The sequence below is a fragment of the Antennarius striatus genome, chromosome 5 (genome assembly GCF_040054535.1).
Source record: "Antennarius striatus isolate MH-2024 chromosome 5, ASM4005453v1, whole genome shotgun sequence".
NCBI lineage: Eukaryota > Metazoa > Chordata > Actinopteri > Lophiiformes > Antennariidae > Antennarius > Antennarius striatus.
In genome coordinates this window covers 26,195,001-26,215,792 of record NC_090780.1, presented here as the reverse complement: position 1 = coordinate 26,215,792, position 20,792 = coordinate 26,195,001, and the positions used below count along the sequence as shown (strand labels likewise).

The following is a 20,792-nucleotide window of genomic DNA, read 5'->3' as shown; positions in this document are numbered from 1 at the left end:
CAGTATGTGTGTATAGTGTATATTTACATACGTATATATGTATACGAATACATATACATACAGTAGATATACATGTAGATATATATATATATATATATATATATATATATATATATATGTTTGTGTGTTTGTGTGTATAGTATACACACACAAGTGTGTATATGTACATATATAGTCACCTACGGACATTTAGAGCATGGTAGAACGAGGCCACATCCCAGAATGCATTACATTGTGAACACATAAAAGCACAACAGTAAAGACAGCCAAGGATCTTTCCTGGGGGAGCAGACGAACGGGTTCATTCATCCAGGGGAGGAAGAGGAGGAGGGGGGGGTACCTTCCTTAAGGAGCGCGCGGGGAGAGCTGGAGGGAGGTCGCTGAGCTGCTGCTGGACAGCGTCAAAGTGCATCGACAGGAGTTGGCCTACAGGGGGAGACACAGCAGAGGCACACACACCTCAGAGGAGGAAGAGGAGGAAGTGAGGGATGATGGGTAGCAGGAAGTGGAAGGAGAGCAGGAGGAGTGTTCAGCAGGTAAGGAGGCGTGTAAACAAATTAAAACGCCATGGCAACGGTGGATCAGCATCAGCATTAGTGTTTACATTCAGACAGGAACGACCAATCAGGGAGAAGATGAAGCAGCTGGGAGTCATGTGATGATAATAATAATAATAATAATAATAATAATAATAATAATAATAATAATAATAATAATAATAATAACTGCGTAACTGGTCAAACTGGGTACTACAACAACAAACTTTTATTCTAACCTATTCTAAATTCAGGAAAATTAGTCTCAGAGCGCCTGTGTCTCAGAGCGCATGTGTCTCAGAGCGCCTGTGCCTCACAGCGCATGTGTCTCAGAGCGCCTATGTCTCAGAGCACTTGTGCCTTAGAGCACTTGTGCCTCACAGCGCCTATGTCTCAGAGCCTGTGTCTCACAGCGCCTATGTCTCAGAGCACTTGTGTCTCAGAGCACTTGTGTCTCAGAGCACCTGTGTCTCAGAGCACCTGTGTCTCAGAGCACCTGTGTCTCAGAGCACCTGTGTCTTAGAGCACCCATGTCTCAGAGCACCCATGTCTCAGAGCGCCTGTGTCTTAGAGCACCTGTGTCTCAGAGCGCCTGTGTCTCAGAGCTGCTGTAGAAAAGCACAGGTAGTGAAACAGAGGAGAGTCGTACCGTGGGGGAGGTTCCGTGGGGGGACGGGGGGCGCCATGACTCCGCCCACATGAGCAGACAGGAAGGGGAGGGCCTCTCTGGTGCCGCTGTCCAGACTCCAGCTGCTGGGCGTGGTCAGGACTGAGGAAGAGGAGGAGGGGTCAGATGAAGGCTCTAGGTGTAGTACCAGACACGTCCAGTAGGGGGCGTCTACCTTTCTCTGCCACAGACAGGTTGGGGTCGCTGCAGGGTTTACACGGACCAATCACCTGGTGGAACAGCGCTCTCTGGAAGTTCATTGGCTGAGGAGAACGGGACAACCCTCTGTCGTCGGTCGAGCTCCGCCCCCTCCACACCTGAACGGTGTCCCCCTCACCCCCCCTCACCCCCACACTCCGCCTCACCTGTCCGTTGTCGTACATGGCGCTGCTCGGGCGCTCCCGCTGCGGCGGCAGCAGCATCAGAGTCTCACGGGTGTGTCGGTACCGGTCAGGGAGAGACGGGGAGCCCACTGAGACAGACAGACAGACAGTCAGACAGACAGACAGACAGACAGTCAGACAGACAGTCAGACAGTCAGACAGACAGTCAGTCAGACAGTCAGACAGACAGACAGTCAGACAGACAGTCAGTCAGACAGACAGTCAGACAGACAGTCAGTCAGACAGACAGACAGACAGACAGACAGACAGACAGACAGACAGTGTGTCTGAGGTGCTGACCTCTGATGGTTGAGGGGGCGGAGCTCATCATCTGGGAGGGTGCAGAGTGGGTGGAGCTAAGGCTGGAGGAGGAGGGGCTGGCCTGCAGAGGAGGTTGTGATTGGGTGACATTAAAAATGATGTCATGACTGGAAAAAAGTATAAAAGTTAACATAAAATCTAGTTTTCGTCTGTAAACCAATAAATCACATGTACTCTGTCTTACTGCGGCTAACCTTCATTCCTCTCCTTTCCAGGACAAACCTCCACCTCTCTAGCTTCTCCTCCACCTGTTCCCTGCTCTCACTACAGATCACAATGTCATCTGCAAACATCATAGTCCATGGAGATTCCTTTCTAACCTCGTCTGTCAGCCTGTCCATCACCATAGCAACAAGAAGGGGCTCAGAGCTGATCCCTGATGCAGTCCCACCTCCACCTTGAACTCCTCTGTCACACCTACACGCACCTCACCACTGTCTTACAGTCCTCATACATGTCCTGCACCGCTCTAACATACTTCTCTGCCACTCCAGACTTCCTCATACAATACCACAGTTCCTCTCTGGACACCCTGTCATCAGCTTTCTCCAGATCTACAAAAACACAACGCAGCTCCCTCTGGCCTTCTCTGTACTTCTCTATCAACATCCTCAAAGCAAATACTGCATCTGTAGTACTCTGTTTTGGCATGAAACCATACTGCTGCTCACAAATGTTCACTTCTGCCCTTAGTCTAGCTTCCACTACTCTCTCCCATAACTTCATTGTATGGCTCATCAGCTTTATTCCTCTGTAGTTGCCACAACTCTGCACATCTCCCTTGTTCTTAAAAATGGGCACCAGCACACTTCTCCTCCATTCCTCAGGCATCTTCTCACTATCTAAGATCCTGTTGAACAACCCAGTCAGAAACTCTACTCCACCTCTCCTAGACACTTCCATACCTCTACAGGTATATCATCAGGACCGACTGCCTTTCCACTCTTCATCCTCTTCAGTGTCCTCCTCACTTCATCCTGACTCATCTTTCCAACACACAAATGCTGACTCACGTTTACCTGCATCCGGTAGAAGTCGTCGGGGGTCTCCATCATGACGCCGTCAGACAGGATCAGCAGACCCCCCATGGTCACCTCACTGGAGACACAGGAGGAGGGGGGTCGTACCGGGGTCCACAGAGCAACGGGGCTTGGGGGGGGGGGGCATGCCCCAAAAAAATAACCAAAACATGCAAGAAGTGAGACGGGGGGAGAGAGATCAGGATGGAGTGATGTCATCAGAGGAGAAGAGATGGATCAGAGAAGGTGTGAAGAAACCCCCCCCCCCAAAGAGAACCAGCAAGGTGTATGTGTGTGTGTGTGTGTGTGTGTGTGTGTGTGTGTGTGTGTGTGTGTGTGTGTGTATGTGTGTGTGTGTGTGTGTGTGTGTGTGTGAACCTGTGCCGGTGCAGGAACTTGAAGCTCTCGGGGCTCATGGGGCCGGGGGGGCCCAGCATCCCTCTGGGGGCCACCCTGTCCAGAGCAGGAAGACCCTGAAACCACGACAGGAAGTGAGTGAAGCCCCACCCCCTGCCCCACCCCCCAGCCAATGGGCTTTGTGCTCACGTGGCAGAAGCTGCTCCTCATCATCTGGAACTGGTCCACCAGCTTCTTGTGCAGGGGACGCATCTCTGGGTGCACCAGCTGCTCGTGGACGGCCAGTCCCACGCCCAGGATGTGGACCTATCAGGAGGAACGCGTCACATGACCACATCAAAGGTTCCCCCAGGACCTCCGCCCCCGCCGACACAGAAGACCCTCCAGAACCGCCTCAGGGGTCACATGGTTCCATCAAGGATCAAGAGATCCTAGAAGGAAACATCTCCTTGTGTGAGGACAGGAACCAGAAGCTGGATCTGGTTCTGGATCAAGAACCAGAAGCTGGATCTGGTTCTGGATCAAGAACCAGAAGCTGGTTCTAGATCAGACTCACCTGCTCCTGCATCAGGTCCTTGAGCTGGGTGATCTTCTCGGTGTCTTCAGGGTGGCTGCTGATGAAGTCCTTATCGAAGAACGCCTGAAGGCAGAGGACAGGTGGATTAGACACGGGAGGCGGGAGCTCGCACCTCTGGCTCCTCTCCTCTGACCTCTTGGTATCTGGCCACGCCCCCGTTGACGGCGGCGTCCACGACCCCGTTGAGGGTCATGCTGAGCAGGTTGATGTTCCCCTGGAGCTGTTTGTGTTGGTACTGTCCAATCAGAGTCCGCAGCTCCTGGTTCTTGTTCTCCACCACCGACACGGCGTTCTCCAACGGACTCACCTCCACCTGAGGGGGCGGGCCGACGGGGATCAAAGCGGGCCGTCCTGAACCAAACGGGGGGGCGTGTCTTCGTTCACTCACCACCTCCTTCTTGTCCACCTCGAACCAGCGCGAGATCCCTGGCAGGGGGCGTGTGAGGGTCAGCGTGGTCCTCTCGATCCAGAGACTCTGAAACACAACGACCCGGGTCAGACCATCTGACCCGGGTCAGGTGACCCGGTCAGGTGGTTCCGTGGGGTCACCTTGAACTCGTTGTCCCGGTCTTTGGGGCCCTTGTGGAAGGGCCGGTCGTAGCGGAAGCGCCGCACGTTGTTGACCCGGTAGAAGCTCTTGATGCGGTCGGCGACCCGGTCCATCTGGAGAACCCCAACACCCTCCGGTACCGGGGTCACGGCGTAGATCTGGAGGTCTGAGGCGCGGTGGTCAAGGGGCTGATGGGGTATCAAACACAACACACACACAGTGATGGAGGATACACTGCGCGTCACACTGCAGGATGGCCTCGTCTGGTTGGTTGGGATGTTGCATCGCGATGGCCTGTGGGAATTCTCCCAGCATCCTTTGCTGGAAGGCCTCCAGCCTCTCGTAGTCGTGGCCGCGGCAGACGAACTCTTTGTTCTGGAAAACAACACGTCATCAGCAAAAAGGTTCAGGAAGAACGTTAGCATAGCAGCTAGCGTCGTGCGAGCTAGCGGGTCTGGAGGGGCGGGGCTCACCCTGAGGAAGAAGGGGAACTTCCTGCCGTAGAAGCCGACCCGGAAGAACTCGGGCTCCAGGCGCTGCTGCTCCAGGATGTGGTCGTAGTACGACGCCTCCATTTTCTGCAGGGGGGGTGAAGAGTGAGGATGAGGGGCAGGGGGGGTCCCGGTTCGGACCCGGTTCAGGTTCTGTACCCGGAGGACTCACCCGGATCCAGCTGAGACTCTGGTAGTCGTACTGGGACTCGTACTGGAAGGCCAGATCCCGGCACAGAGGAACGCCCAGCTCCCAGCACTGGAGGTCACCGGAGGTCAGTGTGTGTGTGTGTGTGTGTGTGTGTGTGTGTGTGTGTGTGTGTGTGTGTGTGTGTGTGTGTGTGTGTGTGTCTGTGTGTGTGTGTGTGTGTGTGTGTGTGTGTGTGTGTGTCTGTGTGTGTGTGTGTGTGTGTGTGTGTGTGTGTGTGTGTGTGTGTGTGTGTCTGTGTGTGTGTGTGTGTGTGTGTGTGTGTGTGTGTGTGTGTGTGTGTGTCTGTGTGTGTGTGTGTGTGTGTGTGTGTGTGTGTGTGTGTGTGTGTGTGTGTGTGTGTGTGTGTCTGTGTGTGTGTGTGTGTGTGTGTGTGTGTGTGTCTGTGTGTGTGTGTCTGTGTGTGTGTGTGTGTGTGTGTGTGTGTGTGTGTGTGTGTGTGTGTGTGTGTCTGTGTGTGTGTGTGTGTGTGTGTGTGTGTGTGTGTCTGTGTGTGTGTGTGTGTGTGTGTGTGTGTGTGTGTGTGTGTGTGTGTGTGTGTGTGTGTGTCTGTGTGTGTGTGTCTGTGTGTGTGTGTGTGTGTCTGTGTGTCTGTGTGTGTGTGTGTGTCTCACCTTCCCCTTGTTGAAGTAATGGATTACTTTGCGGCTCAGCCCCTCCTTGCGGTGCCACTCGCTCTGGGCGGGGTAGTGCAGGAGGTCCTTCAGGGGGCGCTGTTCCCACGCCAGCAGCTCCCAGTAGAGCAGCAGCGTGAAGGCAGCCTCTGGACAGACGGACGTCAGAGTGTGTCTGTGTGTGTGTGTGTGTGTGTGTGTGTGTGTGTGTGTGTGTGTGTGTGTGTGTGTGTGTGTGTGTGTGTGTGTGTGTGTGTGTGTGTGTGTGTGTGTGTGTGTGTGTGTGTGTGTGTTACCGGTGTAGTTGTCGGCCTGCAGGTGCATGTCACACAGCTTGTGGATGTAACGGATGTACATCTCCTCCTTATTGATTTCTGATTTATAGAAGTTCTGAAAACGACACCAATCAATCAATCAATCAATCAATCAATCAATCAATCAATCAATCAATCAGCTGCTAAAGTCGTTGCTACTGTCAGTCATGGCAGTCGATAGCGTTAGCTCCGGAGACATTCACCTCTTAAAGTGCCTTTTTGGGGGGGCGAAGCGTTCACAGCTACATGAGGACGCAGGAATGTTCCTTTAACCGTTTCTCAGGAACAGAAGAAAGAAAACGAAGGAGAGAAACGCGTCCGAACACAACGGGGTGAACGTCACGGGTCCCTCGTCTCTGTTACTGCGTTCCAGGACCACCAACAAAGAACCTTCACATGTAGCGACAAACTATTTACGTTATTATTTAGGGTAATTAAACGTTTCCGACCCCCCCACACTGATATTAACCCACCTTCTATCTGATTTGCCTCTCAGACCCTCTGATGGACTGTTTAAACACTTTAAAGTGTTGCTTTAACACACAGGGAGTCTCAGAAGTCTCAGCCAATAGAATGCGTGTACGGTGTCACGTGACTACCTCCTAAAACCGTGTGTCCTGAAGTGTAAACACGTGAGGGGCTACTGGAGCACAGAACGGAGGTCTGGAGCCTTCCAGAGGTCTACCATCAGGACGAGTCTCACCAGCAGGTTGACGGTACATCCCATCTTCTTGTTCTCCGTCTCGTCTCCCTTCATGCAGTCGCTGCAGACAGAACAAACCCATGAAGGACACGGATACAGAACACGCGTGTTGGTGGGGGGTGGGGGGGGTCCCGTGTTACCGGTAGTCCAGCAGCCGCTCCATCAGACGCGTGACCGACGTGACGAAGGACGTCCCCGTCTCCCTCCACGTCTCCTGTTCGATCTTCTCCAGCAGACTTCAGGCAAACAAGACAAGAGGGTTGGAAACAATCAGGCCAAGAACCTGGAACCAGATCCAAGGTCCACCAGAACCTCTGGTCCACCAGAACCTCTGGTCCACCAGAACCTCTGGTCCACCAGAACCTCTGGTCCACCAGAACCTCTGGCTCTTCCAGAACCTCTGGTGACTAAACATCTGCAGGTCTGTTCCTCCAGACGGAACTAGTCTGATTCCTGTTCTCCTGGTTCAAGCAGGAGAACAAGGAGATTTCAGGTTTTTACATTCTAATGCTCCTTTCCAAAGCCTTGAATCTTCTGGTCATTCTTATGCCTGTGGTCTGACCCACAAACCCGACCCGGGTCCTGGTCTGGCTTCCTCCCGCAGGAGAGGCCGAGTGGGTGGAGTCAGGGTCCATTTGTACAGACTTTTATTCCATCACGTTTCATCAGGTGGACATACTTTACTTTATTTTGAAAGGTGTTTTTAAATCAAGTCATTCTTGGGGGGCGGTGCGGATCGTACCTGGGGTAGGGCCCAAACAGCTGGGTTCTAGTCCCGCAGCACAGAAGCAAACACAAAGAGCAGCGTTAGCGTTGACAGAGCTAATTCTGTTAGCAGAGAGAGAAGGGATCAACAGACGACAGGAGGTGATGGAGGTGTCCACTCATCTCCTCACAGCAAACCGAAGAGTTCTCGGTAGTTCTCGTCTCCTTTCCCCTCCGACACTAAACTGTCCAGCTTGTCGATAAGCTCCGCCTCCACCTGCACGCCCACAAATACAGAACACCCAATGAAAACCCGTCTCCGCTGACGAGTCGATCTCTTGTCACGCTGATGACGCACCTGTTTGAAGTTCCCGTTCTTGCGCTGCTCCCAGTCCATCATGTCGTGGAAGATAGGGATCATGATGTTCCGGACCTCCAGCTGAGGGACCAGCGTCACCCCCAGGAAGGGCCCGATCATCCCGGGGATGAAGTGGATCTTGTTCTCGCCTGAAACCAGCAGAACAAACCACCATCAGTCGGTTCTCCTGCGCCGACTCCACGTCCAACGGGACCAGAGGGGGAGGTCCTTACCGAGGTTCTGCCACATACTGAAGAGGTCGTAGGTCATCATGACTCGCATGTCGCCGTACCTGCAGACGGACGTAAAGACACTTCGTTTAACCTGGACCAAAAACCGGGTCGCGTACTGGAGCATAACCGAAGTCTTCCCAAGGTGCTAAAAAGACTCCCAGCGACCATCGTTGTAGATCCAGAGGCTCGACTACGATCGTTGGAACACGAACAGCACTGACCACACCTCACCGGGTTAGGAGACCACACCAGCCACCACCAGAACTGAAGAAGCCTCCTGGGTCAAAGGTGAAAGGCCTTCAAGAAACTTCAACAGCTTTGGATAACCAACACCTGGATGAAGGAGATCTTCAGAGCTCTTCGGAAGTCTTGGAAACCCAACCCGAAGCTGTTTCAATCAGGAAGTTTCATGAAGACGTTTGCCCCAGCTTATTAACCCCGTGGGGTGTGGTCAGTGCTCTTCATATGCAACAACCACAGTCGACCAAAGTCGTTGAATATGAATAGCACTGACCACACCTCACGGGGTTAATAAGCTGGGACTCACTCATCTGGTCTCTCATCCAGGAGACTTCTTCAGCTCAACTGAAGAAGTCTTGAAGAACTTTCTTAACGTCCAGTGGATCAACTCAACAGCTTTTGGAGAAGCAGACCTGATGACTGAGAACCTACACAGACGTCCATCAGAACCACTGCCGGCTCCCTGTGGACTCAGCATCGAACACAAGATCTCCCTCCTCGCCCACCAGGAGGTAACACGGTAACGGTCTTTGTAGCACTTTGAGATTTTGGTAACGTAAAGTGCAAAATAAATAAAATGTATCATTATTATTATTATTAGAACTGAAGAAGCCTCCTGGATGAGAGGAGAAACGTTCTCAAGGAACTTGCTTGAGTCCAGTGGATTGATTTAATCCCCTCTGGATTACCAGAACCTGGATGAAGGAGAATCTTCAGATATCTTTGGAGGTCTTAGAACCCAACCTGGCGCCGGGACAACATGAAGCAACTTCCAAGGCTTGAAACTAGACCGTCTTGTGGTCTCCATGAGTCTCTCCTCCATTAGTCAAACATGGTGAGACTCTTGTCCACCGTCTTGTGCCAGAGGAAGTTTAAGATGTTTCCCGTGACCATTTGGTGGTCTGACAGTCCTTCATGGTTGGCCAAGTAGGTCAGAACTTTTTGTGCACAAAGCCACTCCTTTCTGACTCTGGCGTTCCGGTATGGACCCCCCCCACCCGCCTTGTCATGCATTAACGAGACAGGTTGACCACAGTGTTTCCTTACTTGTCTAAGACCTTTTTCCTCTTGGTGGCGCTCAAGTTCTCCAGCTGGAGGCTCGGCTGGTTGATGTACAGAACCGCCAGGCTGAAGTAGGAGTTCCACACCTGGTGGAGACACATTGAAGATGTTCAAGTCCACCGAAGGGACGACACGCGGGTCCCAGGAGCTCTGGTACCTTGAAGTCAAAGTCGGTCTCGCTGAAGTTCTTGTGCAGTGCTGGAGACAGGAACTGGGCCGTGGTCAGGATGATGCTGCAGACAGACGGTGGGCGGGGTTAGAGCGGTGATGCGTTCAAACGCCGTCAGACAGGTGGTGGTCGCCTTACTTGCTCGTGAGGAGCCTCATGACGTTCCAGTCGCGGGGGAAGATGCTGAGCTTCATCAGGTTCCTGAACACACACAGGATCTTCAGCAGGAACTCCTGGGGACGGAAACACGGTTTGACAAGGCCCGGAATGGAACACGCTTCTGATCACGCCATGACTGGATAACCCTGGGTAAACGCGACTCGTGGTGCTTTCAGGACACCCCGTACCTTGAGCTCCTCCTTGCTCTGAAAGTTCTCCATCAAGTGCTGGAAGTGGACATCCGTCATCTGGCGGAGGAGGGACAGCAGGCAGGACACATATTCGCCCTGCCAACAGGAAGTCGGGGACAGCCGTGAGCCAATCACATGAGGACAAAGGTGATGACATCATCAAAGACATTCCAAACATGCAGACACCTCACAGGATGTTTGCATTCATTATCAAAGATGCAGGCAAACGTCTGCCTGAACAGGAAGTGCATGTCTGTTAGCTTCCAGATTAGCATCGCTGCGTTTAAAGGCTGCGACGTGTGACTTTAGGACAAATAAATCTGATTGGCCCTTTTTAGTGGGCGTGACAACATAAAGTCATGCAATGCTTCAACAATCTGTTTCTCTTCACAGTTAACCAATCAGAAGTCGTGATGAAGGCCTCAGGAGGAGGAGGAGGAGGAGGAGGAGGAGGAGGAGGAGGAGGAGGAGGAGGAGGAGGAGGAGCAGACGGGTCGGTGAGGCCGTAAACAAACTGACAACCGACGGACCGGCGAGACGATCCCATCGATCGACCGACAGATTTAGTTCAAACTGACATCAAGGCTGTGAAGACGTGGGGGTGGACGGATGAGGACAAAGGCAGGATGGATGAGGACGGATGAGGATGGATGAGGACGGATGAGGACGGATGAGGACGGATGGGGGCAGTATCGTTTTGTTAGTTACTAACAGTGATCTCCGCGGTGCACTGCGGACAGCGTTGACCCCTTACCGCCTCCTGCGATTGGCTCTTGCTCATGATGGACAGCAGCGTCTGCAGGAGGACGTCCAGCAGGGACTCCACCAGCATCTCCACCTCCTCCTGCACCGACGTGTCCTGGGGGGGGAGACGGGACGGGGGAGACGGGACGGGGGAGACGGGTCGGGGGAGACGGGACGGGGGAGACGGGTCGGGGGAGACGGGACGGGGGAGACGGGACGGGGGAGACGGGTCGGGGGAGACGGGACGGGGGAGACGAAGGAGGCGACAGAACGCAGAAGAGGGAGTCGAGAGACGTCCAATGAGGAAACTCACATCAGGCACTGTGGCCACTAGAGGGAGCTCTGGGATCAGTGTGTCAGATGAGCCTCAGATGTGACCGTCGGATGAGCGTCGGTGAGCGTCGGATGAATGTTGGATGAGCATCGGATGAGCATTGGATGAGTGTAGGATGAGCGTCGGGTGAGCGTTGGATCAGTGTTGGATGAGCGTCGGGTGGGTGTTGGGTTAGCGTCGGATGAGCGTCGGGTGAATGTCGGATGAGCGTCGGGTGAGTGTTGGATGAGTGTTGGGTGAGCATCGGGTGAGCATTGGATGAGCATCGGATGAGTGTCGGATGGGCGTCGGATGGGCGTCGGATGGGCGTTACCATGGCGCTGGTCCTGATGATGGAGAAGATGGAGCTGAGGATCCCGGAGCAGACCAGCAGCTCCTTCTGCTGCCTCAGGTGCAGGTGCAGGTGGTGCAGGACCACCGGGAGGAGGGTCCGCCGGGACTCTGGCCAACAGCAACGACACAGTCAGCCCCGCCCACTCAGTCAGCCCCGCCCACACAGCCACTACTCCACCAATCAGCTTCATGGAGGTCAGCCGGTTGTGTCTGGTTAGTTCTCCTGTTGGATCTAGCTCCACCCTAGAACCCTACATTCTGGATCCACCCCGGAGCCCTACACCGGGTCCACTGCCCCCCCTCCAGAGCCCTACACCGGGTCCACTGCCCCCCCTCCAGAGCCCTACACCGGGTCCACTGCCCCCCCTCCAGAGCCCTACCTGGGAGGGAGAAGAGCTTGCTGTCCACGGTCCGGGCGATGGCCTGCAGCTTGACCAGGTCCATGGACTGTCCCATGTGGACGGTGGAGGGCAGACTGCCCAGGGTCCCGCGGACCAACTGGGCCACTTCCTGCACCGTGAACATCTGCAGCAGCTCGTCAAAGATGGCCGGGAAGGAATTCAACAGCGCCGCCTGGTGGAGGGGGGGTCATGTTAAAGTTTTGGTTCTGGCTCTGGTCAGGAGGTTGACCCAACGCAGGGACGGGTTTACCAGATAAGACACAGAGAGACCAATGAGATGGTGAGGGGGGGCAGGAAGTGAGTGAGAGGAACAGAGTAGTGACACCTGATTGGACAAGAGGGTTTTAGCAGATTGGACTAAATGGTTCCAGGTCTCTGTTTCCAGGAGAACCAAAGAAGAATCCAGATCAAGGACTTTATGTTACCCTTCAGGGTTTGATGGACCCTTCAGGGTTTGATGGACCCTTCAGGGTTTGAGGGACCCTTCAGGGTTTGGGGGACCCTTCAGGGTTTGAGGGACCCTTCAGGGTTTGATGGACCCTTCAGGGTTTGAGGGACCCTTCAGGGTTTGATGGACCCTTCAGGGTTTGGGGGACCCTTCAGGGTTTGATGGACCCTTCAGGGTTTGAGGGACCCTTCAGGGTTTGATGGACCCTTCAGGGTTTGATGGACCCTTCAGGGTTTGATGGACCCTTCAGGGTTTGATGGACCCTTCAGGGTTTGGGGGACCCTTCAGGGTTTGATGGACCCTTCAGGGTTTGGGGGACCCTTCAGGGTTTGACTCTCTCAGCTGAGGCCTGGATGCTTTCGGTGGGGGGGTGACAGGGGCAGGGTTTTAAGACAACTCTGGGGGCGTGACTCGGCACCATGGGGGTCATGTGAGGGGGCGTGGCCATCACAGGAGGACGCGTGAGCAGTGGAATCAGGACTCTGGGCTTCTCTCAACAACCAGGATTCTACTTACAGACAGTGGAGACGGCCTTGGAGCGCCAGCGCCCCCAGCCTGCAGGCAAGTGGCCCCGCCCCCAGGAACCTGACCTGGGACGGGGGCCGGGCCCGGGGCAGGTGCTAGTGCTCGGGGGGCTGCGGGCCCAATGCCAGGGCTCGGGGCTTGGTTTGTGCCTGGACAAGGCTGGGGGCCCTGTGGTGTACGAAGGGAGGGGGCCCAGTAGGAATTATGGGGGCCCAAGGGATTGTGGGAGATTGAAGGAGAAAATTAGGGAAGATAAGGAAAAGCCCAAGGAGCAAGTGGATAAGAGACAGATAATAGATGGATAATAATGTATAATAACAAATAATTAGGGGTAATAGGCAAATAATAGATGGATAATAACAGATAATAGCGGATCCTAGACGGATAAAATCTACTTTCACGCAATCTTCAAGAAAGGAACAACAAGCTAGATGCTGTAGCATCTAGCTTCATCCTCAGCATCTCCGACTGGTTTAGCTCATAATTAGCACGTTGCAAAGGAAGAGCAGAGGGAATCATTGACTGGATGTGTGCTAAGGGGTTGAGTAATGCTAATAAAATGCTAAGCTAACATCATCCAATCACTTGCCTGTGTAAAGATGAGGGCCTCCGAGCCGCGGCTGTCCAGGATGAGGACGAAGCGGATGGACTGGAAGAGTTCCTGAATGCTGGTGCGGAACTGGTCCTCCTCCAACCCGCCGGTGGCGCGCGAGTAAAGGATCCGCGACCGCACGATGAACTTGAACAGGTACTCCAGAGCCTGGGGCGGAACCAGACCCACATGTTAAGAAGCTCCTGCAGACAGTTTAGTGGACTCTTCCTCACCTGGCTAGGTTTAAGAACAGTCTTCAGGTGGGCGCGGGTTCGAGGCTAGGCTAGGCTAGGCTAGGATAGGTTAGTCAGAGACTTTGAGCAGATAAATTGAGGATGACTCCGACAGTTGGATGCTGTTTACAGATCCAGCTGCTGGTCATAAGTGGTACTGCTATCAGGAGACGCGCTAACTACGCCATTAGCTAGCTGCTAATACACCCGTTCAACAGGTCGCCACAGCATGTGACCCCTCTTTGAACTCAGACCGGCGCCCCGACTCAAGCACACAACAGAGTTTGGACTGATGAAATCCACAGAATCCCCTAAGGTCCTGATTGGACGAGAGCTTCAGCCTTACCCTCATTGCTTCCTGAATGTGGTCCTGTCGCACCACCTCTGCAGACCGGTCCATGTACCACCTCAGACAGCGAATCAGCTCCCTGGAAGCACACGACAAGAGTCTGGTCTGTGTGTGTGTGTGTGTGTGTGTGTGTGTGTGTGTGTGTGTGTGTGTGTGTGTGTGTGTGTGTGTGTGTGTGTGTGTGTGTGTGTGTGTGTGTGTGTGTGTGTGTGTGTGTGTGTGTGTGTGTGAACACTGACTTGTAAGCTAACGCTCCAGCGAAGTGTTTCTGGATGTAGGTGTCCATCACAGGCCTGAAGTGGTGATATTTACTGTCCCTGAGCAGGTTGATGATGAACACCTGGAGACAGGAAGTGAGCAACCCGAGGAATGTGAACCGGTGTGGACCAGTGTGGACCAGTGTGGACCAGTGTGGACCAGTGTGGACCAGTGTGGACCAGTGTGGACCTTCAGAACATGAAGGAAGTGTTTCCTGTCGTCTCACCAGTAGCTGGAACACCAGAGGTCCAAACTTCTCCGTGTTGTCGTCCAGGATGGAGAAGAGTGTGTCCAGAATGTCCTGGAGAAACTGGCACACACACACACACACACACACACACACACACACACACACACACACACAGACACACACACACACACACACACACACACACACACACACACACACACACACACACACAGACAGACACACACACACACACACACACACACACACACACACACAGACAGACACACACACACACACACACACAGACACACACACACACACACACACACAGACACACACACACACACACACACACACACACACACACACAGACACACACACACACACACACACACAGACACACACACTCACACACACACACACACACAGACACACACACACACACACAGACACACACACACACACACACACACACACACACACACAGACACACACACACACACACACAGACACACACACACACACACACACACACACACAGACACACACACACACACACACACACACACACACAGACACACACACACACACACACACACAGACACACACACACACACACACACACAGACACACACACACACAGACACACACACACAGACACACACACACACACAGACACACACACACACACACACACACACAGACACACACACACACACACACACACACACACACACACACACACAAACACACAGACACACACACACACACACACACACACACACACACAGACACACACACACACACACACAGACACACACACACACACACACACACACACACACACACAGACACACACACACACAGACACACACACACACAGACACACACACACAGACACACACACACACACACACACACACATACACACACAGACACACACACACACAGACACACACACACACAGACACACACACAGACAGACAGACACACACACACACACACACACACACACACACACACACACAGACACACACACACACACACACACACACACACACACACACACACACACACAGTGTTAACTCTGCTAGCATCCTGATGGAACCTCTGAGATGTTCTCCAGCGGTTCCACCTTGACGATCTCCTCCCCGCTGACGTGTCTCAGGCATCCCAGGATGTCCAGGACCCGGTCCGGGTGGGCCTTCCACTTCAGCAGGGCCAGCAGGTCCACTGGGGGGACAACAGAGCCAGCAGTAGCTAACATGTGGCTAACATGTGGCTAACATGTGGCTAACATGTGGCTAACATGTGGCCCCCACCGTTCTGCGTGAGCTTGGTGGAGGACAGCTGGGTGGAGATCCAGAAGGTCTCCTTGGTGCTGCGCTGGAACACGGGCCCAGGGGGGGCGCTGGGGCAGCTGGTGTCGTCCTTACAGCAGGGGAGGCCCAGGTAGAGGGCGTGGCTACTGAAGGTGGCGCTCTCGTCACACTGGAACAGAGAGCAGCAGGTTAGCATAGAGGCTAACAGGCTAACACACAGGACCAGTACCACACAGCTAGCATTAGCAGAATGAACGGCTGACGAGTGGACAGTCATGATGACATCATCAGGGGGCGGACCTTGTACACGTGCAGCTCGTGGCTCTGGTCTGACAGCGTGGTCCCGTCGTCCCTCATCAGCGGCGTGAAGGAGAAACCAAACAGCTTCTTCTCCCCCCGGTCCTTAGCTAATTAGCATTAGCATTAACATCAGCATTAGCATTAACATCAGCATTAGCATTAACATCAGCATTAGCATTAACATCAGCATTAGCATTAGCATTAGCATTAGCATGCACCAGCTGAAGGATTAAAGATCCAGTCAAGACTCAGACTAAACTACAAACAGTTTGATTTGGACTACAATCCAAAAACTGGACTAAAAATAAACAAACCAGGATCAGGGGGTCAGGGGTCAGGGTTAGGGTGGTTGGGGTCAGGGACCAGTTTTAGGGGTCAGGGGTCAGGTTTAGGGGTAAAGGGTCAGGTTTAAGGTTGGGTTGAGGTCAGGTTTAGGGGTTAAGGGTCAGGGTCAGGGGTCAGGTTTAGGGTTGGGGTCAGGTTTAGGGGTTAAGGGTCAGGGGTCAGAGGTCGGGGTCTCACTGGAGCAGTGTCTGAACTCGAAGCGCAGGTGCGCCCCCCTGAAGCGGTCAATGGGGATGGGCAGCTTGAGGACTTCGCCCCAGCGGGGGCTGTTGTTGTGGTACAGGACGAAGGAGCGGTGCTCCTGGAGGGGGGGCTCCCCTGAGCCTAGACTGATGCAGTCCTGTGGGGGGGGCACAGGGGTCAGACGGGTCTACACACAGGAGCAGGTGCAGCGCGGCGGCGCTGCTGCCTCACCTGCAGGACCCCCCCGCCGGCATCCAGGACAAAGACGGTGACCTCCACGTTCTTCTGGACGCTCTTGCCCCCCCGCTCGAAGTCGCCCCGCTCCAGGGTCAGGTAGAGGTCGTTACGCACGTCACCTGCGGACACACATACCCGTTATCCCCTCCCTCCACTGGGGGGCGTGGCATTCTGAGCGTCGTCATGGCGACGGCCCCACCCACCTGGCACGATGACGTCGGGGAAGCCCATCTTGCGGGTGGGGGCCACGCCCCGGCTGAACACCAGCGGGTGCTCGCGCCGCACCTGCTCCAGGTCGCCCCTCAGCAGCTGCAGCGAGATGATCAGACCTGGGGGGCAGGGTCAGACGTCAGCGTGGCTCAGACTCCGCCCACCGGCGTCCTGCCCAGGGGGGCCTACCGTAGGAGGTGCTGGGGGCCGTGTACTTGGTGCTGGACCTGCGGATGATGTTCTCGTGGATCTGGTGCCACTCGCTCTCGTTGTTACACCTGAGGGACCAGATGGGGGGGCGTGGTGAGGGAGGAGCCTCACGGTGGGAGGGGCTACTACCCATGATGCTCTACTCACGTGTAGACCTTCAGCACGAAGTCCTTCTCCTCCTTCAGCTCGGAGATGGTCTGCAGCACATCGCTCATGGCCAGCACCGCGCAGCCGTAGGGCCGCCGGTACTGCACCTGGGGGGGGCCCTTCCTGCTGTCGTTCAGCAGCATCCGGCCTGCAGGGGGCAGCGGTGCGGGGTTAGAGACAGCGGCGCAGGGCGGGATGGAGACCAGTAGGTGGGGGAGGGAGGTAGGACTTCATCTCTCACCTGTTCTGATGACCTGGGACACGATGTAGAGGTCACGCTTCATGTCCCTGTTGCTCAGGTCCTGAGGAGAGACGCATTAGCATGGTAGGCTACTGCTGACGGTAGAACGTGTATGCTAGTGCTAACGGTAGGATGTGTAGACTAAAGCCAATGGTAGGATGTGTAGGCTACTGCTAACGGTAGTATGTGTGTAGGAGTGAACGTCATCAAGAGCATGTCTGGATCCTGGCCTCAGGCCAGAGATCCTACCAGAACCTACTAGATGTGGGACCTTGAACAGGGTGTCCTACCGTGAACAGGGCATCCTATCGTGAACAAAGTGTCCTACCGTGTTCTAACATGACCGGGCATGCGACTGTGAACGGGCCATCCTACCATTAATGGGGCGTTCTACTGTGAACGGGGCATTCTACCCGTGAAGAGGGCGTCCTACCATGAACAAGGCATCCTCCCGTGAACAAGGCGTCCTACCGTGAACAAGGCATCCTACAGTGAACGTTGCGTCCTACCATGAACAAGGCATCCTACAGTGAAGGGGGCGTCCTACTGTGAACAAGGCGTCCTACTGTGAAGGGGGCGTCCTACCGTGAACAAGGCGTCCTATCGTGAACAAGGCGTTCTACCGTGAACAAAGCGTCCTACCGTGAACCATGCATCCAACCGCAAAGGGGGCGTCCTACCGTGAACAAGGCATCCTACCGTGAACAAGGCGTCCTACTGTGAACAGGGTGTCCTACTGTGAAGGGGGTGTCCTACCGTGAACAAGGCGTACTACCAATAACAAGATATCCTACCGTAAACAAGACATCATACCGTGAACAGGGTGTCCTACCATGAACAAGGCATCCTACCGCGAACAAGATGTCCTACTGTGAACAAGGCATCCTACCGTGAACAGGGCGTTCTACCGTGAAAAAAGCGTCTTACTGTGAACAGGGTGTCCTACTGTGAACAAGACGTTCTACCGTGAACAAGGCGTCCTACCATGAACAGGGTGTCCTACCGTGAAGGGGGTGCACTACCGTGAACAGGGTGTCCTATCGTGAACGGGGCATCCTACCGTGAACAGGGTGTCCTACCATGAACAGGGTGTCCTACCATGAAGGGGGTGCCCTACCGTGAACAGGGTGTCCTACCGTGAACAGGGTGTCCTACCGTGAAGGGGGTGCACTACCGTGAACAGGGTGTCCTATCGTGAACGGGGCATCCTACCGTGAACAGGGTGTCCTACCATGAACAGGGTGTCCTACCATGAAGGGGGTGTCCTACCATGAACAGGGTGTCCTACCATGAAGGGGGTGCCCTACCGTGAACAGGGTGTCCTACCGTGAACAAGGCGTCCTACCATGAACAGGGTGTCCTACCGTGAACAAGGCGTCCTACCATGAACAGGGTGTCCTACCGTGAAGGGGGTGCACTACCGTGAACAGGGTGTCCTATCGTGATTGGGGCATCCTACCGTGAACAGGGTGTCCTACCATGAACAGGGTGTCCTACCATGAAGGGGGTGCCCTACCGTGAACAGGGTGCCCTACCGTGAACGGGGTGTCCTACCGTGAACAGGGTGTCCTACCGTGAACAGGGCACACAGCCGCTCCACCTTCTCGGGGTTCTTGGGGCCCCCGTTCTTGTTCAGTCTCACCATGAACTTCTCACTAAAACACAAACACAACTGCTGTGACTTTTAACCCCTTAGGAACTCACAGGGGTCAGAGGTCACGGGAGGGCGTCACGGCTCTTACGTTGCCAAGTTGACGCCTCCCTGTGACGCTATTACACACACTCACACACACACACACACACACACACACACACACACACACACACACACACACACACACACACACACACACACCAGTCATTCGTTAACATTGTAATCCCTCCAGTGTGTGTGTGTGTGTGTGTGTGTGTGTGTGTGTGTGTGTGTGTGTGTGTGTGTGTGTGTGTGTGTGTGTGTGTGTGTGTGTGTGTGTGTTGAGGGGGTCTATTTGTTCCACATCATGAAGGTTTACTGTCAGACATGCTGATCATTAACATGTGATTTACATTCATTCACTGATTTAACTCTAATCTGACTTTTAGAGCTCAGCTAGAAGAACCAATCAGTTTTGGTCTTTGTCAGGGTGGGCGTCGACCTTTAAAGAACAGCCAATCAAAATCTAAGAAATAATTATAAGATAAAAATATAAAACTTTCACTGGATTAAAAAAGAACTGATGTCATACAGTAATACTGCAGCACTACTGCAATACTACTACAGTACTACTACAGTATTACTACGGTACTACTACAGTATTATTACAGTACTACTACAGTATTACTAGATGGAGGCTAGATGGAGGAAATTGATTCACTGTGGCGACCCCTGAAGGGAAAGCCGAAAGGAAAAGAAGAAGAATTAGTACAGTATTACTACAAAACTACTACAGTATTATACAGTGTAACTACAGTATTACTACAGTCCTGCTACAGTATTACTTCTACTGCTCTGGACCTCCTGGTCCCAGGGGAACTATTAATACCTGAGGCCCCGCCCTCATGAGGTGGGAGGCCCAATCCTCATGAGGTGGGAGGCCCCGCCCTCATGAGGTGGGAGGCCCCGCCCTCATGAGGTGGGAGGCCCCGCCCTCCTGAGGTGGGGGGCCCCGCCCTCCTGAGGTGGGGGGCCCCGCCCTCCCGATGGTCCCACCTGATGGTCCTGCCCTCCCTCAGGTCGTACAGAGAGAAGAAGATGTCGGTGTCCTCCCCCACGCTGTTGCAGGTGAAGTTCTTCAGGTTGACCAACAGGTGGTGTCCTACCGGCACCCGGCTGGGCTCCCCGGGGCGCAGCCGGTTTGCGTCGCCCTGGAAACCAGCGACAACACGGAAACAGTAGATTAACCGACACGTAAAGATAATCACAGATCGGAACCATAAAGCACAGTCTCCAGGTCAAACATGGTAACCATGGCAACGGGTCATCAGGTCCAGGATGGGGCAGAATCATAATGTTCATGCCCTTTTAAATCCCATCAGGCTTTGCTGCTCAGACACGAGGGTGAAAGCGTACAACTGATTTTAACTATCAGAAGCGTCGCCATGACGACCAGTCTGATGAGATGGAGGCTCCAGGTGCGGCTCACCTGGGCGGTGGTCTGCTGGACGTTGTGTCTGCTGGACAGGTGCTGCAGGAGGAGAAAGACAGGAAACAGTCAGTGGTGCTGCCCCCTACAGGTGTAACTGAGGTACTGCAGGTCCAGAGCGAGCACGTTGTTGGTTCGACTCTCAGATCGCCACCTGGTGGAGGGAGGAGGAATGGACTCTCCTCATGTTCACGTTTGGATTGGAGGAGAT

At 54.0% G+C, this 20,792-nt stretch overlaps 1 protein-coding gene across 13 annotated transcripts in view; it reads right to left on the bottom strand.

Moving 5' to 3' along the window:
* The window catches only part of dock3 (dedicator of cytokinesis 3), a 39,578-nt gene that overhangs the window by 2,278 nt on the left and 16,508 nt on the right, over window positions 1–20,792 (bottom strand). For 2 of the 13 annotated variants that reach the window (XM_068314898.1, XM_068314908.1), the window contains exons 8-54: window positions 20,582–20,623; window positions 20,149–20,303; window positions 19,033–19,114; window positions 17,460–17,520; window positions 17,219–17,366; window positions 17,051–17,139; window positions 16,855–16,980; window positions 16,646–16,770; window positions 16,409–16,571; window positions 15,887–15,993; window positions 15,587–15,755; window positions 15,400–15,497; window positions 14,301–14,384; window positions 14,056–14,156; window positions 13,814–13,895; window positions 13,232–13,402; window positions 12,634–12,810; window positions 11,649–11,841; window positions 11,249–11,376; window positions 10,570–10,716; window positions 9,855–9,953; window positions 9,646–9,740; window positions 9,496–9,571; window positions 9,324–9,424; window positions 8,037–8,095; window positions 7,804–7,952; window positions 7,637–7,722; window positions 7,483–7,509; window positions 6,881–6,976; window positions 6,741–6,801; window positions 6,020–6,113; window positions 5,724–5,872; window positions 5,074–5,160; window positions 4,884–4,988; window positions 4,644–4,785; window positions 4,410–4,576; window positions 4,249–4,335; window positions 3,994–4,173; window positions 3,840–3,923; window positions 3,473–3,589; window positions 3,305–3,399; window positions 2,921–3,056; window positions 1,887–1,968; window positions 1,569–1,675; window positions 1,379–1,466; window positions 1,186–1,305; window positions 341–426 (exon numbers count right to left, since the gene is read on the bottom strand). In XM_068314898.1, the coding sequence (XP_068170999.1) occupies window positions 341–426; window positions 1,186–1,305; window positions 1,379–1,466; window positions 1,569–1,675; window positions 1,887–1,968; window positions 2,921–3,056; window positions 3,305–3,399; window positions 3,473–3,589; window positions 3,840–3,923; window positions 3,994–4,173; window positions 4,249–4,335; window positions 4,410–4,576; window positions 4,644–4,785; window positions 4,884–4,988; window positions 5,074–5,160; window positions 5,724–5,872; window positions 6,020–6,113; window positions 6,741–6,801; window positions 6,881–6,976; window positions 7,483–7,509; window positions 7,637–7,722; window positions 7,804–7,952; window positions 8,037–8,095; window positions 9,324–9,424; window positions 9,496–9,571; window positions 9,646–9,740; window positions 9,855–9,953; window positions 10,570–10,716; window positions 11,249–11,376; window positions 11,649–11,841; window positions 12,634–12,810; window positions 13,232–13,402; window positions 13,814–13,895; window positions 14,056–14,156; window positions 14,301–14,384; window positions 15,400–15,497; window positions 15,587–15,755; window positions 15,887–15,993; window positions 16,409–16,571; window positions 16,646–16,770; window positions 16,855–16,980; window positions 17,051–17,139; window positions 17,219–17,366; window positions 17,460–17,520; window positions 19,033–19,114; window positions 20,149–20,303; window positions 20,582–20,623 (5,223 nt within the window). The remainder of the gene's footprint in view (window positions 1–340; window positions 427–1,185; window positions 1,306–1,378; window positions 1,467–1,568; window positions 1,676–1,886; window positions 1,969–2,920; window positions 3,057–3,304; window positions 3,400–3,472; window positions 3,590–3,839; window positions 3,924–3,993; window positions 4,174–4,248; window positions 4,336–4,409; window positions 4,577–4,643; window positions 4,786–4,883; window positions 4,989–5,073; window positions 5,161–5,723; window positions 5,873–6,019; window positions 6,114–6,740; window positions 6,802–6,880; window positions 6,977–7,482; window positions 7,510–7,636; window positions 7,723–7,803; window positions 7,953–8,036; window positions 8,096–9,323; window positions 9,425–9,495; window positions 9,572–9,645; window positions 9,741–9,854; window positions 9,954–10,569; window positions 10,717–11,248; window positions 11,377–11,648; window positions 11,842–12,633; window positions 12,811–13,231; window positions 13,403–13,813; window positions 13,896–14,055; window positions 14,157–14,300; window positions 14,385–15,399; window positions 15,498–15,586; window positions 15,756–15,886; window positions 15,994–16,408; window positions 16,572–16,645; window positions 16,771–16,854; window positions 16,981–17,050; window positions 17,140–17,218; window positions 17,367–17,459; window positions 17,521–19,032; window positions 19,115–20,148; window positions 20,304–20,581; window positions 20,624–20,792) is intronic. The other 11 variants (XM_068314910.1, XM_068314909.1, XM_068314901.1 and 8 more) reach the window with 10 other exon arrangements.